The following is an 11968-nucleotide window of genomic DNA, read 5'->3' on the forward strand; positions in this document are numbered from 1 at the left end:
GAGAGAGAGAGAGAGAGGGAGAGAGAGGCAGTATTATACTAGAGAAAAAGGCAGAGAGAGAGAGAGAGAGAGAGAGAGAGGAAGCTTTATGGTAGAGATAGAGGAAATTTTATGCTAGACACAAACGTGTCTTATGCTAGAGACAGAGGTAGTGTTATGCAAGAGAGAGAGAGAGAGAGGAAGTGTTATGCTAGAGACAGAAGAAGTTTTATGCTAGAGACACAGGTATCTTATGCACGCATACGAGAGAGAGAAAGAGAGAGAGAGGTAGTGTTATGCTAGAGAATGAGGATGAATTACACCAGAGAAAGAGGCAACAGTATTTAGCTAGCCTCTGTTCTTTTAGGAATACCTGTTTTTTAAATCATCATTTTTTAAAAATTTTAAATATGTCAATATACAAAATATTCTAAGATAGATTTTATATTGCATAATAAAATACATACAAAATATATTTTAAAGCAGTTAATAGAATTTAGTATTTAGACAACATTAACAATAGCAAAATGCAAGAAGCAGTGAAGTACCAAATTAGAAGTTTTGTTGTATTTAGAGCTATGTCTGTTTATAGTCTGAGTTCATATCTGACATTGCCTTTCATCCAAATTGATAAAATACACACCAGTCAAGTACAAGAAATAAATAAAATTCTCTTCACACTTTGTGGTCTTGAACTATTGTTGAAAACCACTATTCAGACAACATAGAAAAAATAGTATTGTATGGGTAGAGGTCATGAATTCAATACAAGGTTAAACATGTTTTTGCTCTAATGTTTTCATAAAAAGTTTAAGAGGATTTGGTTTTTCTTTAGTATAAATTTACACACTATTATGTCTTCCTACTGCTAACCACTCAACCATCAAATAAACTGTAGATGAGATAAGCAGGATAATGTAAGTATTCTGTTCATTAATACAATGAAATGACTTCAGTAAAGATTGAATGCATGACCACAAAGTGAATAGTACAGCATATTTACCACAATTAAGCTACACTAAAACAATTGTGTGATGAGAAATGTTAGAAAATCAGGGAAAAGAACAGGTAATCTAAAATCCTAATGATCCATAATGTCAGTGCTCGGCTCTAGTATCTATAACATTAACCCTTTTGTTACTGTATTTATTTTGAGATGCTCTGTGTTTCTTTCAATTACTTTAAATATAACAAAGAATTTAGTAAAATAACTTAGTTATTATTCAGTTAGTGTTAGGAACATAAAATGTGACTAAGGTTTGGTAGAAGATTTTAATTCAAAACTTATGGAAACAAGACATTTGTACTCAGAGCCAGAGTTGGTTTCAGCCGGGTTGGTAACGAAAGGGTTAAACAAATGAAAGATTTTTTTTTTTCTCCAGATAGGAGGCTAATCTGTCTTAGAGTTGTTGTTGCTTATGGTGAATTTTATCATTCACAGCAGACTCAGCAGCAAATAGCCCAAAGCTATAATGGAAGTTACTTGCTGAAGGTGCCAAACAATGAATGGAATCTAAAAGCACATGGTTTTGAATCAAGCTTCTTAATGGCACAGCCATGCCTGCATCTATTATCATCATCATTTAGCATCCGTTTCCCATGGTGGCATAGGTTAGATGGTTTGACTAGAACTGGTACGCCAGAGAGCTCTCCAGCTTACCGGTTATAGTCAAACCATGGTTTGGTTTCTATGGTTGGATGCCCTTCATAAAGCAAACCTCTCCACAGAGTGTACTGGATGCCTTTAATGTGTCACCAGTACAGGTACCGTTTACATGTCACAAGTGCCATTTACATGTCACCAGCACTGGCCACGAATACAATTTCACTTAGTTCAAAAGGTCTTCTCAAGCATAGCAAATCACCAAAAGTCTTAGTTACTTGTCATCACCTCTGTGAGACTATCAACGTCTCTGCGAGACTCAATAAATAAATAAATAAAGTTAGTAATGTTCCAAATTCTTGAATTAAAAAAAATTCTAGACATGCAAAGGCATGAGATATTCAAGTAAGAAATACGGTTTCAGAAAGGGGTTTCTTAAAAAATTAAAAAAATCGTTAATTACATCACACGAATAATGAAATACTTACCAAAATGATGGTTGACCCGTTTGTTTGCAATGACAGAGGTACAACAACAAGTATGATTAAGTCCTGAGGGACCAGCCTTAACAGCTGAGTACAAGTTGTTCTGCTCTGTCAGATAATTGTGATTATTACCCATAGCCAGTTGGTTAGGCACATGTCTGTTTGAACTGCTGTCCCCAGGTTCAATTCTCTGCCCATCTTCAGAAGATGACTCACCATCTTGACTTTTCTTATCATTGATTTCACATGATTTCTGACCGCTGCTAGAATTTTCTTTACTACGTAGAAGACTATTTTTCTTCCCACTCTGTTTTGGAACTGAATCAGAACTGTTACCGGCAACATTGGTGGCGTAATCCTGCTGAGATGGTGCTACACAGTTCTGACTGGTTGAAGGTGTAGAACACTGACAAGTGGAGATGGGATGTGACGAACAATGTACAGGTGATTGATGGGGGGAAGAATCTCGAGAGAGTGGGAGTGGTGACTGTGAAGTTGAGTGTTCAGGCAATAGCGGTGGTGACAATGGTTGTGCTGATGTTGCCAATGGTGCAAGTTGGTCAGGAGGTGGTGGTAAGGGTGGTGGAGGTTGTTCCGGTGAAGGTGGCAACGGTGGGGGTGAAGGTGGCAATGGAGGAGGTGACATTTGAGGAGGAGGGGGAGGGTATGCTGCTGCTTCAGCTTCTGCATTGTTGTGTTGAGGTTCTGCTTCTGCAGGTGCTGCTGCTGCTGGAGGCACAGGAGCAGCTTGAGCTGGAGGTTGGTCCCCTTGATTATTTGCAGCCCCAGCACCTGCAGCATTTGGTTGGTTATGGGCATCGGCTCCATTATTCTGTACAAGAGCAGATGAAACTCCAAGCCCAGTCCCGGCACTAAGGCCAACTCTGTTAAAAGAAACAAACAAAAAACACCTTAACCCTTTAGCATTTAAACTGCCCATATCAGACTGAAATATCCTACCTGTTTTATGTTCAAACTAGCCATATCTGACCCCTCACATGTAAAAATAAACATTCACGTCATAGAAATCTCAAAGCTACAAGTTAATGCATGATTAAGTTCAAAACAAAGTGAATGAATAAGTATTACATTTGGTAGAGTAATCTGAATACTAAAGGGTTAAGTGACATAACTAAATGCTACTTTAGTAGTTATTTAATTTATGCACATTTATTGCTATTATGATGACACCCTTCCTTCAGATTTGAATGAGATCCTCTTTTATTTTTTATTTTTTACTTGTTTCAGTCATTTGACTGCAGCCATGCTGGAGCACCGCCTTTAGTCGAGAAAATCGACCCCAGGACTTATTCTTTGTAAGCCTAGTACTTATTCTATTGGTCTCTTTTTGCTGAACCGCTAAGTTACGGGGACGTAAACACACCAACATCGGTTGTCAAGCGATGGTGGGGGGACAAACACAGACACACAAACACACACATATATATATATATATATATATACACATATATATAAATATACGATGGGCTTCTTTCAGTTTCCATCTACCAAATCCACTCACAAAGCTTTGGTTGGCCCGAGGCTATAGCAGAAGACACTTGCCCAAGGTGCCACGCAGTGGGACTGAACCCGGAACCATGTGGTTGGTAAGCAAGCTACTTACCACACAGCCACTCCTGCGCTTATGTAAAAGTCTGCCATCCTATCAATGTTATAACTATACATTGACACTAAAAAAAAACTTAATTCTAGATCTGTTCAAATTTACACAACGAAGCCTTTTGGCCTAAGTAAATTTTGTTTTATTTTATAACAATCCATTAAACCATTCTGCTGTAGTGAAGAGCAAAAAGTGAAACACACTTCAGGGAAATTAAGGGAGATAAAAATGAGTACAAAAAAAAAAACACACTCACCTTGCACAGCCTTTTGGTGGTTCTCTCAGCATAAATTCTAAATGTAGGGACAACAAAGATGGAAGCATTGGTATAAATGCATTTAAATCTTCAAGCCGTATTGCATGGCATCTTCTGAGATGTAAATTTTTCAAGTTTGACCAGCAATTGGTATCTGATAAATGTAAAAGGGGGGGAAAAAAAATTGCATTTTTACACAAATTCAGAAGACATCAACTAATATACACAAAAGTATATCTAATTAAAAGCTATCTATAATAAAGTTTATGGGAAGCACTTGAGTTTTTATAATCAATAATCATCTTCATATGTTATGCCAACTGGTATGGATTATCATGGACTTCCATGCCCTTCTGTCTCACACTCAATTTAGTATATTATTGGGTTGGTCCTCTTTGAAACCAGATGGTAAAACCATTAATTACCAGTCATAAAGTTATTTCTTTCTTTGTCTTCTCTGATTTCTTCTTCCTTTCAGTTTCTTGGTTGTCACCAAGTCCTCAAGGTTTTTCTTTCTTTTCATATGATGTCCAGTGAACTGAGCTTGTTGTTTCTGTATGTTGTCGTGAAGCTTTCTGGTGGTCTTTGCTCATTTGCATAGAACACTTTTAGGTTTTTATTTAAGAGGCACATCTGTGCAGTATTGATGAGCTTTTGTACTTAGTTTGATAATTCAGGTTACACAACCATATGTTAGGATGGGTTCTATATATACTAAGACGCATAAATATTCAGACTTTATATAATACAGGTAACCAATGACAGAAAATCAGCTGAACATTGCTTTGCACTATTAATAAGTACACATATGAATGTGTCGAGCAACTATGAATATTAAGACAATTCAATTCATATGCTTCAATTGTTGTTTTTGATATTTGTTATTCAACTGTAGTAAGATTTGAAACCGAATCGACGAACTGCCAAGTTAAAATCAAGGCTTAGTAACAGCCTTTCATGTGATCAGTTCTGAGTTATAAACCAGCCAGCACTCAGACATCATGTGATGCATCTTTCTAGAGGCCTATAAACAGGCATGTTTTTAGCACAAACTTTGCAGTGTGTCAAGGACAGCTGGGCGATAATGCACCTCCACTCTTATCAGGTATATCTGCGCAGAGACCAGCCAATTCACTTTCACACATCTCACTTCTTCAGTTTGTGGTCAGTCACAGCTAAGCTAGTCACACTGCTTTTGCTGCTTTTAACAGTCATTATCATGGCTCTTACTCAACCCAGACATGCCGTAATGGTTCAATGACATGAATCCAGCATGGTGTATTTTCTCCTGTCTTGGCAGCATAACTACAGAGCCTTGTTCATCAACTATTTGTAAGAGCTAAATAATATTCCTTCCAGCGTGTAAACTTTGTTGTTGCAATTTCTAATTCATGATCAACATGAAAATTATTTGTGCAGTGAAATAAAGTTCTGCTAATCATTCACAGATGTATATTCATTATACACAGCCTGAATCCAACACAACTACATCATCTCACATCTTTCATCATTTGTCTCTCGTGACAACCATCTATTATGCCACATGACACAACTTTGAATCTTTTCCACCTCCTTTCATAATATTTGCGTAACATGACAATAAAGCTAAATTTCACTGAAGATCTTAGATTACATATAAAAACATTGAAAAGAGTTATAAAGTGAAAATGAAATTGTGTTGATGTTCATAGTCTTTTAAAGGACATTGGTCATTTAAATGAAATGAACCTGCAAATCTGAAAAGCAGCCAACTATTTTAGAACACAAGAGTCTGACATGGACCCAAGTCTGTACAGTATCATATTAACCCATTACCTCCCATAATTCTATTAACTGGAATTTTTTTTATGAAACTTTGATTTCTAGCATAAAACAGCCTTAGAAACACGCTGGAATGATCAAAATAACATTTCAAAATAATATTTTAAATAGAAATAAGCGAGATTTTGGGTGAAAAATTAGCAAACCTCATTTAAATATCAGAGAAATATACCTAGCAGATATAGCAAAAAGGTTAGATATGTGTAAATATTGACAGATAATTATGAAATTTGTAATTTTTAAGTGATCTCATATGAGATCACTGGTAGGTAATGGGTTAAGGTGAGCTTTATGATAACTCAGAACACTGATTTCAAATAAGCTTATCTCACATTATACCCGAATGCTAATGTCAGATTCATTGTGCTTTAAAATATCTTTGAAACTGAATGTGAAAAAATTGTGACATTAGAATAATATGAAATCTTTTTTGTTAAATTATGAGAAATAAAAATCAGTGAATAAAAAAAGAAATTCAATTTTAATTCTACATTATTGTTGAACTGAAAAACAAAATGATTCACTAAATTAAATTCTAAGATAATTTTAGTTGGTTTCAAAACAATTATAATTTTTGTAAAGATAGATAAGATGATTTTGTAAGGTTAAAAGCCTTTTCTACTCAACTTCACTCAGTAGCCATAGGGTTCAATAAATTCAAAATATATTCTAATTAATAACCTAACACTTTTAAACTCGCAGCCACTGTACCTCTTAACTAAATTAAAAAAATATATTATCACCTGGATGAAACCAAGAAGTTGGGTAATGAAGATGAGGACAATTATAGATTTCCATATGGCTAACAGATGGAAAACAACGTCCCACTGCCTTCATCCCAATATCTGTGATCATAGCTGGATTTTCTTGTACTTCAACCAGACCTTCTGTTAGAAGTTCTTCAGCAGTCCATTTACCTAAAAATAATAAGTAAATATAGTTTATGTCTAAAATTAAAATTACAAAGAAATAGAAATGGAGGCATTCTAAAGAGTATACATATATCATATTTTTTCTGTTATTTCTATTTCTAGCTTGGTAGAATGATTGAATAACAGTACTGTTGGCTTACCTGGTTCAGGGAAAGAGTCTACAAAACCTAAAGTTAAAGACTTGAAATTTGGGAATGTAACTTCAGCCATAGTGAGGGCAGAGAAGAGGTTGTCCTTTGTTAGAGATGGCTGCACACAGAGATCGGTTAGTCTAGAAAGAAGGAGAAAAAGTTATCAAAACATTGAAGAAAATATGTAGGGAAAAAAATGTAAGAAATAAAATATCTTAACAGTTCATTACATAATTAATAATGACGTCACCACTTTGTGATCTCGTCCTTAAAGTTCAATGAATCAATTCCAATAGTTGTTGCTTTTTAGCTCTCCATGTCAGCCCTAGCTGAGCAGGCCTATGATAAAAAGCTATCCTTTAACAACTATCCAATTTTATCTAGGATTATATTATAGAAGGTGTCCTGCTCTTAAGATGTAGGGTGTGACTTGAAGATTTGGCTGCTACTTCTAGCAGGTCAAGTTATTATGCAATGTCTCCCTCATTGGCTCATCAGTCTCAGTGGTAGAGGACATAGATGTGACTACTGAGCACAAGGGCTGGTTTCATAAGAGTCCGAAACAAATGATCATCTGTGCCTAAGTAAACAACAGCTTTCATTTCTTTCAAATTTCTGAAAGTCAACCTGAATCATATTCACCAGTGTGTTCTTTATGACAGAACATGATTTGCAGAGCTTTAGCTACTATTTATAGTAGGTTGAGTGAAACATAGAGCCAGTCTTTCTATCATCAGTAGATATAACATTTCAAAAGTCCATCTTATAGCTGTTTCAATGAGTATCTGAGATGGATTACAAGATGTTATATATCTTTATGTAACACTAGTAATTTCATTTGTACAGGAGGTTAAAATACTAAACTACTGACTACATGGTTAAGAGTTCAAACCTTACCATCAAGAATCATTAAATTAAGCTAATGAGTAAGGTACATAACTTAGAATGTTATGTCTGATAAAAAGAAATTTTAATTCTACTTCACTTTTGGCTAACAAAAAGAAAGCACCTAGTTGTAAAACATATTTCCCCAACATTTAAAAATAACCCATCTCATTAAGCATTCACATAAAACAACATTAATTAGTTCTATTACAGTAAACCTATGGCATGGAGGCTAAAGTAGCAAGGATTCAACGAGCCATATGATTAGCATTCTTACTGAGGCCATTTCATTTTTGTTGCTGAAGATATTGTCCTTAGACTAGAATTACATAATTCATTAAAGAATCTCTGTCTTTAATGTGGTCTATGTACACTAAAGAAAATAAGGTTATTGAGGAAGATTTAGCTGTTATATTTTGAGTGCCAGAGTGCCTATGTAGATGTTCCACTATCAACTTACAACAAGTTGATCAAATGTGGATGGAAGTTTCTAGGGCTGCTCTAGTGTCACTCAGAGAATCGGGGCTGCTAAACACAACAGCTAGAAAAATTAATAGTTTATGGCATACAAAATCAGGTAAACCTGTACACAATCTCAAGAGGAAAAAAGTAGTCAGTTCATTTAACCAATAAGTTAATAGAAAATTAAGAAAAGTGAATAAAAAACAGTAAAGAAAGAAAGGTTTCGTACTTTGCTTCACAGGTAATAATTAGAAAACCAAGATCCACTTCCAAAGCATGTTTACAGGCACCAAATGTAATAGCCTGCAGGTTTCGAAAGCCCTGTACACGCCAACTGTCATCCACAATGTGTTGAATTAGTCCACCTAGGATAAAAATTACATAAAAATGTATTAAGATGATATATTTATAAAAGTACAGGTGAGAAGAATATCAAAATTCTCTAACAAATTCAATTTTAGTCCTTTACTAAATAATTACCAGTTATTGGTGTTGCAGACAAAACTTCTTGAATGGTATTCAAATCTTTTCAAATGATATTCCTGTGCTATATACATACACACATAAATACATACATACATGTATACACACACCCACACAAATATACACAAACACATATATACACACACACATATATATACACATACACATCTACACACATATACACTTTACACACACAATGAGGCAGAAGAGGAAACAGATGCAGTGTGCAAGAGAGATGACTGCACTGGTTTGGCTTGTGATGTGGATGGATGCCAACAGCTCCATAAAGAAGTGCCAATCTCTCAAAGTAGATGGAACATGTGGAAGTGGGAGACCCAGGAAGGCATTGGACAAAGTGCTGAAAGGGAGCACAGGATGCTGAACTTTTCAGACAAAATGACAAAGAACCAAGATGCCTAGCATCTTGCTGTACTCAAGAAGACCCCCCCCCCCATACACCACAGCAGAAGTGCTAAGGCCACTTCCTCTGGTGAAGAGGATTGGCCTGCAAGAGTCCTGTGCCAGTGCTACGTAAACGTGCTTGTGCGGTGCCACATAAAAGCACCCAACACACTCTGTAAAGTGGTTGGCATGAGGAAGGGCATCCAGCTGTAGAAACCAGGCCAAGTCAGACTGGAGCCTGGTGCAGCACTCTAGCTTGCCAGCTCTAGTCAAACTGTCTAGCCTATGCCAGCATGGACAACAGATGCTTAATGATGATGATGATGACAAATATACACATACATATATACACACATGCATATATGCCCATATATACATACATATATATATATATATATATATATATATATATATATATATATATATATATATATATATATATATATATATATATACACATACATATACATACATATCCATATATATATACATACATACATATACATACGTACACACATATATATAGAAGGAGACAGCCTCAGAGAAATGCAAATTTTGATAGAAAGGATTGGGAAAATTGAGTTCTGGTATGTGAAATATGGAGGTGATGAAAGAAAGACAGATAGATATATCGAATATGTTTGGATGACAAACAGAATCCAGCTGACAAGATCAGAGGAGCAGAGGCATCTGTCTAGTGACTGCCAGCAACACACACTTCCATTATTCGCAGAGAAAAAAATTTTGAAAAACATGAAAGAAAAATACTCACCTAGAAATGGCACCCTGAGTAGCTCCAAACGTTGAAGTGACTTTGCCATAGCCAAAGATGTGATCAGCGGGACATGCCTTAGAGGGTTGATAGGTCCGGCACAATGGGCCATAACAAAAGTCCGCAGGGAGGGAGCAGCAAAGTCACGAAATGGCTGGTGTTGAGTGAGCCGTACAAATCGTAGATACAGGTGCTTCAAAGTTTGCATACGAGGTAATTCAGGTATGACAACCCCAGTGAGGTGCAAGGATGTAATCAAAGGATTTGAAAGAAGGGACAGTTTGTTGTTGCAGAAGATTGGGAAGAAACAGTCACGGTTCTTAAATGTGCCCAAAATTTCAAGCTTGGGGAGGTATTTCAAAATAGCTTCCAACAAGAAAATATCTGAAATTTCGATCCCTTTCAGTTTCGGAGCTGATGACATGGCATGAACGACACCAGGTATACTTAACATATTAACTCCTCGCTGTCTCCGCTGGCCGATGTAATGAGGGTGGAAGCCATAGATGTATTCCAGTTCTGTACACCGTCCGATTAAGTGAGCAAGAGTTGAGTCATGTATTTTATCTGACATCCAGCCATATATACTACCTTCTGTGAAGTCAACCACTCGTCGCAGGCGGAGATGAAGATCAACGGCCTAGAAAAGAAAAATGTTTAAAACAAGAAAAAAAAAAAAAAAATCAACTGAAGCATAAAAGGATTTTGTATCACGCCACTCCCCACTGACTTAACCCTTTAGCATTTCGATTATTCTGTCAAATGTAATGTTTATTCATTCACATTGCCTTGAATTGATCATGTATTATCTTGTAGAGTTGAGATTTTGACGCTACATTTGTTTACTTTTAGAATAAGAACAACATTGCAGGGTAGTTGTGAGAGGCCTGATCTGGTCAGTTTGAACACAAAACAGGTAGAATATTTGGGTCCGCTATGGCAGGTTTGAATATCAAAGTGTTAATAACTATCATTTCTAATATAGGCACAAGGCCAGAAATATGGGAGGAGAGAAAAATCACAGTTTGATGATCACTTATTCTGATGACTGCTAGCTTTTCAGTAATTATCTTTCATATAATTTGGTTTCTGTAGTTTATCACCACTTATAACTAAATATTGACTGTTGTAAACCTGAAAGACCATAGCTTTTGTGGATAAACACTTGGCATAGGGAAGGTTACTGACCTGGTAGTTTACATTTAATGACCCTGAAAGGATGAAAAGCAAAGTTGACCTTGGCAGGATTTGAACTCACAATGTAAAGAGCTAGAACAAATTACACTTTGTCTAATGCTCTAATAATTCTGCCAGTCCCACATCCTCTCTCCCAACTAACAAAGGCAGAAAGATACAATTAGATTATCTTCAGTACTTAACCAGTAGGGTACCGACACAGAAAGACAAATGTCAACCTTGGCAGGAATTGAATAAAGGGATGTAACTAAATTCCACAAAACTGTTTTTTCTGCTTCTTTGCTAATCCAATGCTCTTTTCTTGTTGCGGATGCTGCTACTGATGATGATGAAGTATAAATAAACTATATCAATGACATTTTTAACTAAATGCTCTCAAAAGATTATTTACCTTATTACTATTTTGCCTTTTATAATAAAGATCTCTATCCTTCTATATTTGAAATAAACCCTGGTGTTACCGAGAGGTTTCATTGCATGTTAGTTTTCAAGACACAAAACAGTATTTACAAGATTATTACTCTTTTTGGATAGCAGTCTATTGGAGATTTTGATACGTTTTCAGTACAAAAATTAAGAAATATAGGCGCAGGAGTGGCTGTGTGGTAAGTAGCTTGCTTACCAACCACATGGTTCCAGGTTCAGTCATCAATGACTTTTGGGACACCCTGTGTGTGCGTGTGTTTGTGTATATATATATATATATATATATATATATATATATAAACCCCTTCAGGTAGATGGCCCTGCTCAGTATGTAGAAAAGGAGTAGGTAGTAACTCTATAAGATGTACCCGGTGCAAGCTATGGACACATAAGAGGTGCAGCAACATCAAAGGCAGGTTAACTAGCAAGTTAGTTTTTGTTTGTGGCAGATGTTCAGGTGCAATAAAGACTGCAAACAAACAGGAAACAACTTCTATCTCATTCCAGGGTGAA

The 11968-nt window shown here is 36.1% G+C and overlaps 1 protein-coding gene across 2 annotated transcripts in view; it reads right to left on the bottom strand.

The window, feature by feature from the left end:
• Positions 1-11968, bottom strand: part of LOC106880907 (F-box only protein 38) — a 35753-nt gene that overhangs the window by 11803 nt on the left and 11982 nt on the right. For both annotated transcript variants that reach the window (XM_014931071.2, XM_052968218.1), the window contains 6 exons: positions 9833-10472; positions 8405-8540; positions 6838-6968; positions 6509-6682; positions 3945-4098; positions 2071-2951 (listed from right to left, as the gene is read on the bottom strand). In XM_014931071.2, coding sequence (XP_014786557.1) covers positions 2071-2951; positions 3945-4098; positions 6509-6682; positions 6838-6968; positions 8405-8540; positions 9833-10472 — 2116 coding nt within the window. The remainder of the gene's footprint in view (positions 1-2070; positions 2952-3944; positions 4099-6508; positions 6683-6837; positions 6969-8404; positions 8541-9832; positions 10473-11968) is intronic.

Source organism: Octopus bimaculoides, chromosome 1 (genome assembly GCF_001194135.2).
Source record: "Octopus bimaculoides isolate UCB-OBI-ISO-001 chromosome 1, ASM119413v2, whole genome shotgun sequence".
Lineage (NCBI taxonomy): Eukaryota > Metazoa > Mollusca > Cephalopoda > Octopoda > Octopodidae > Octopus > Octopus bimaculoides.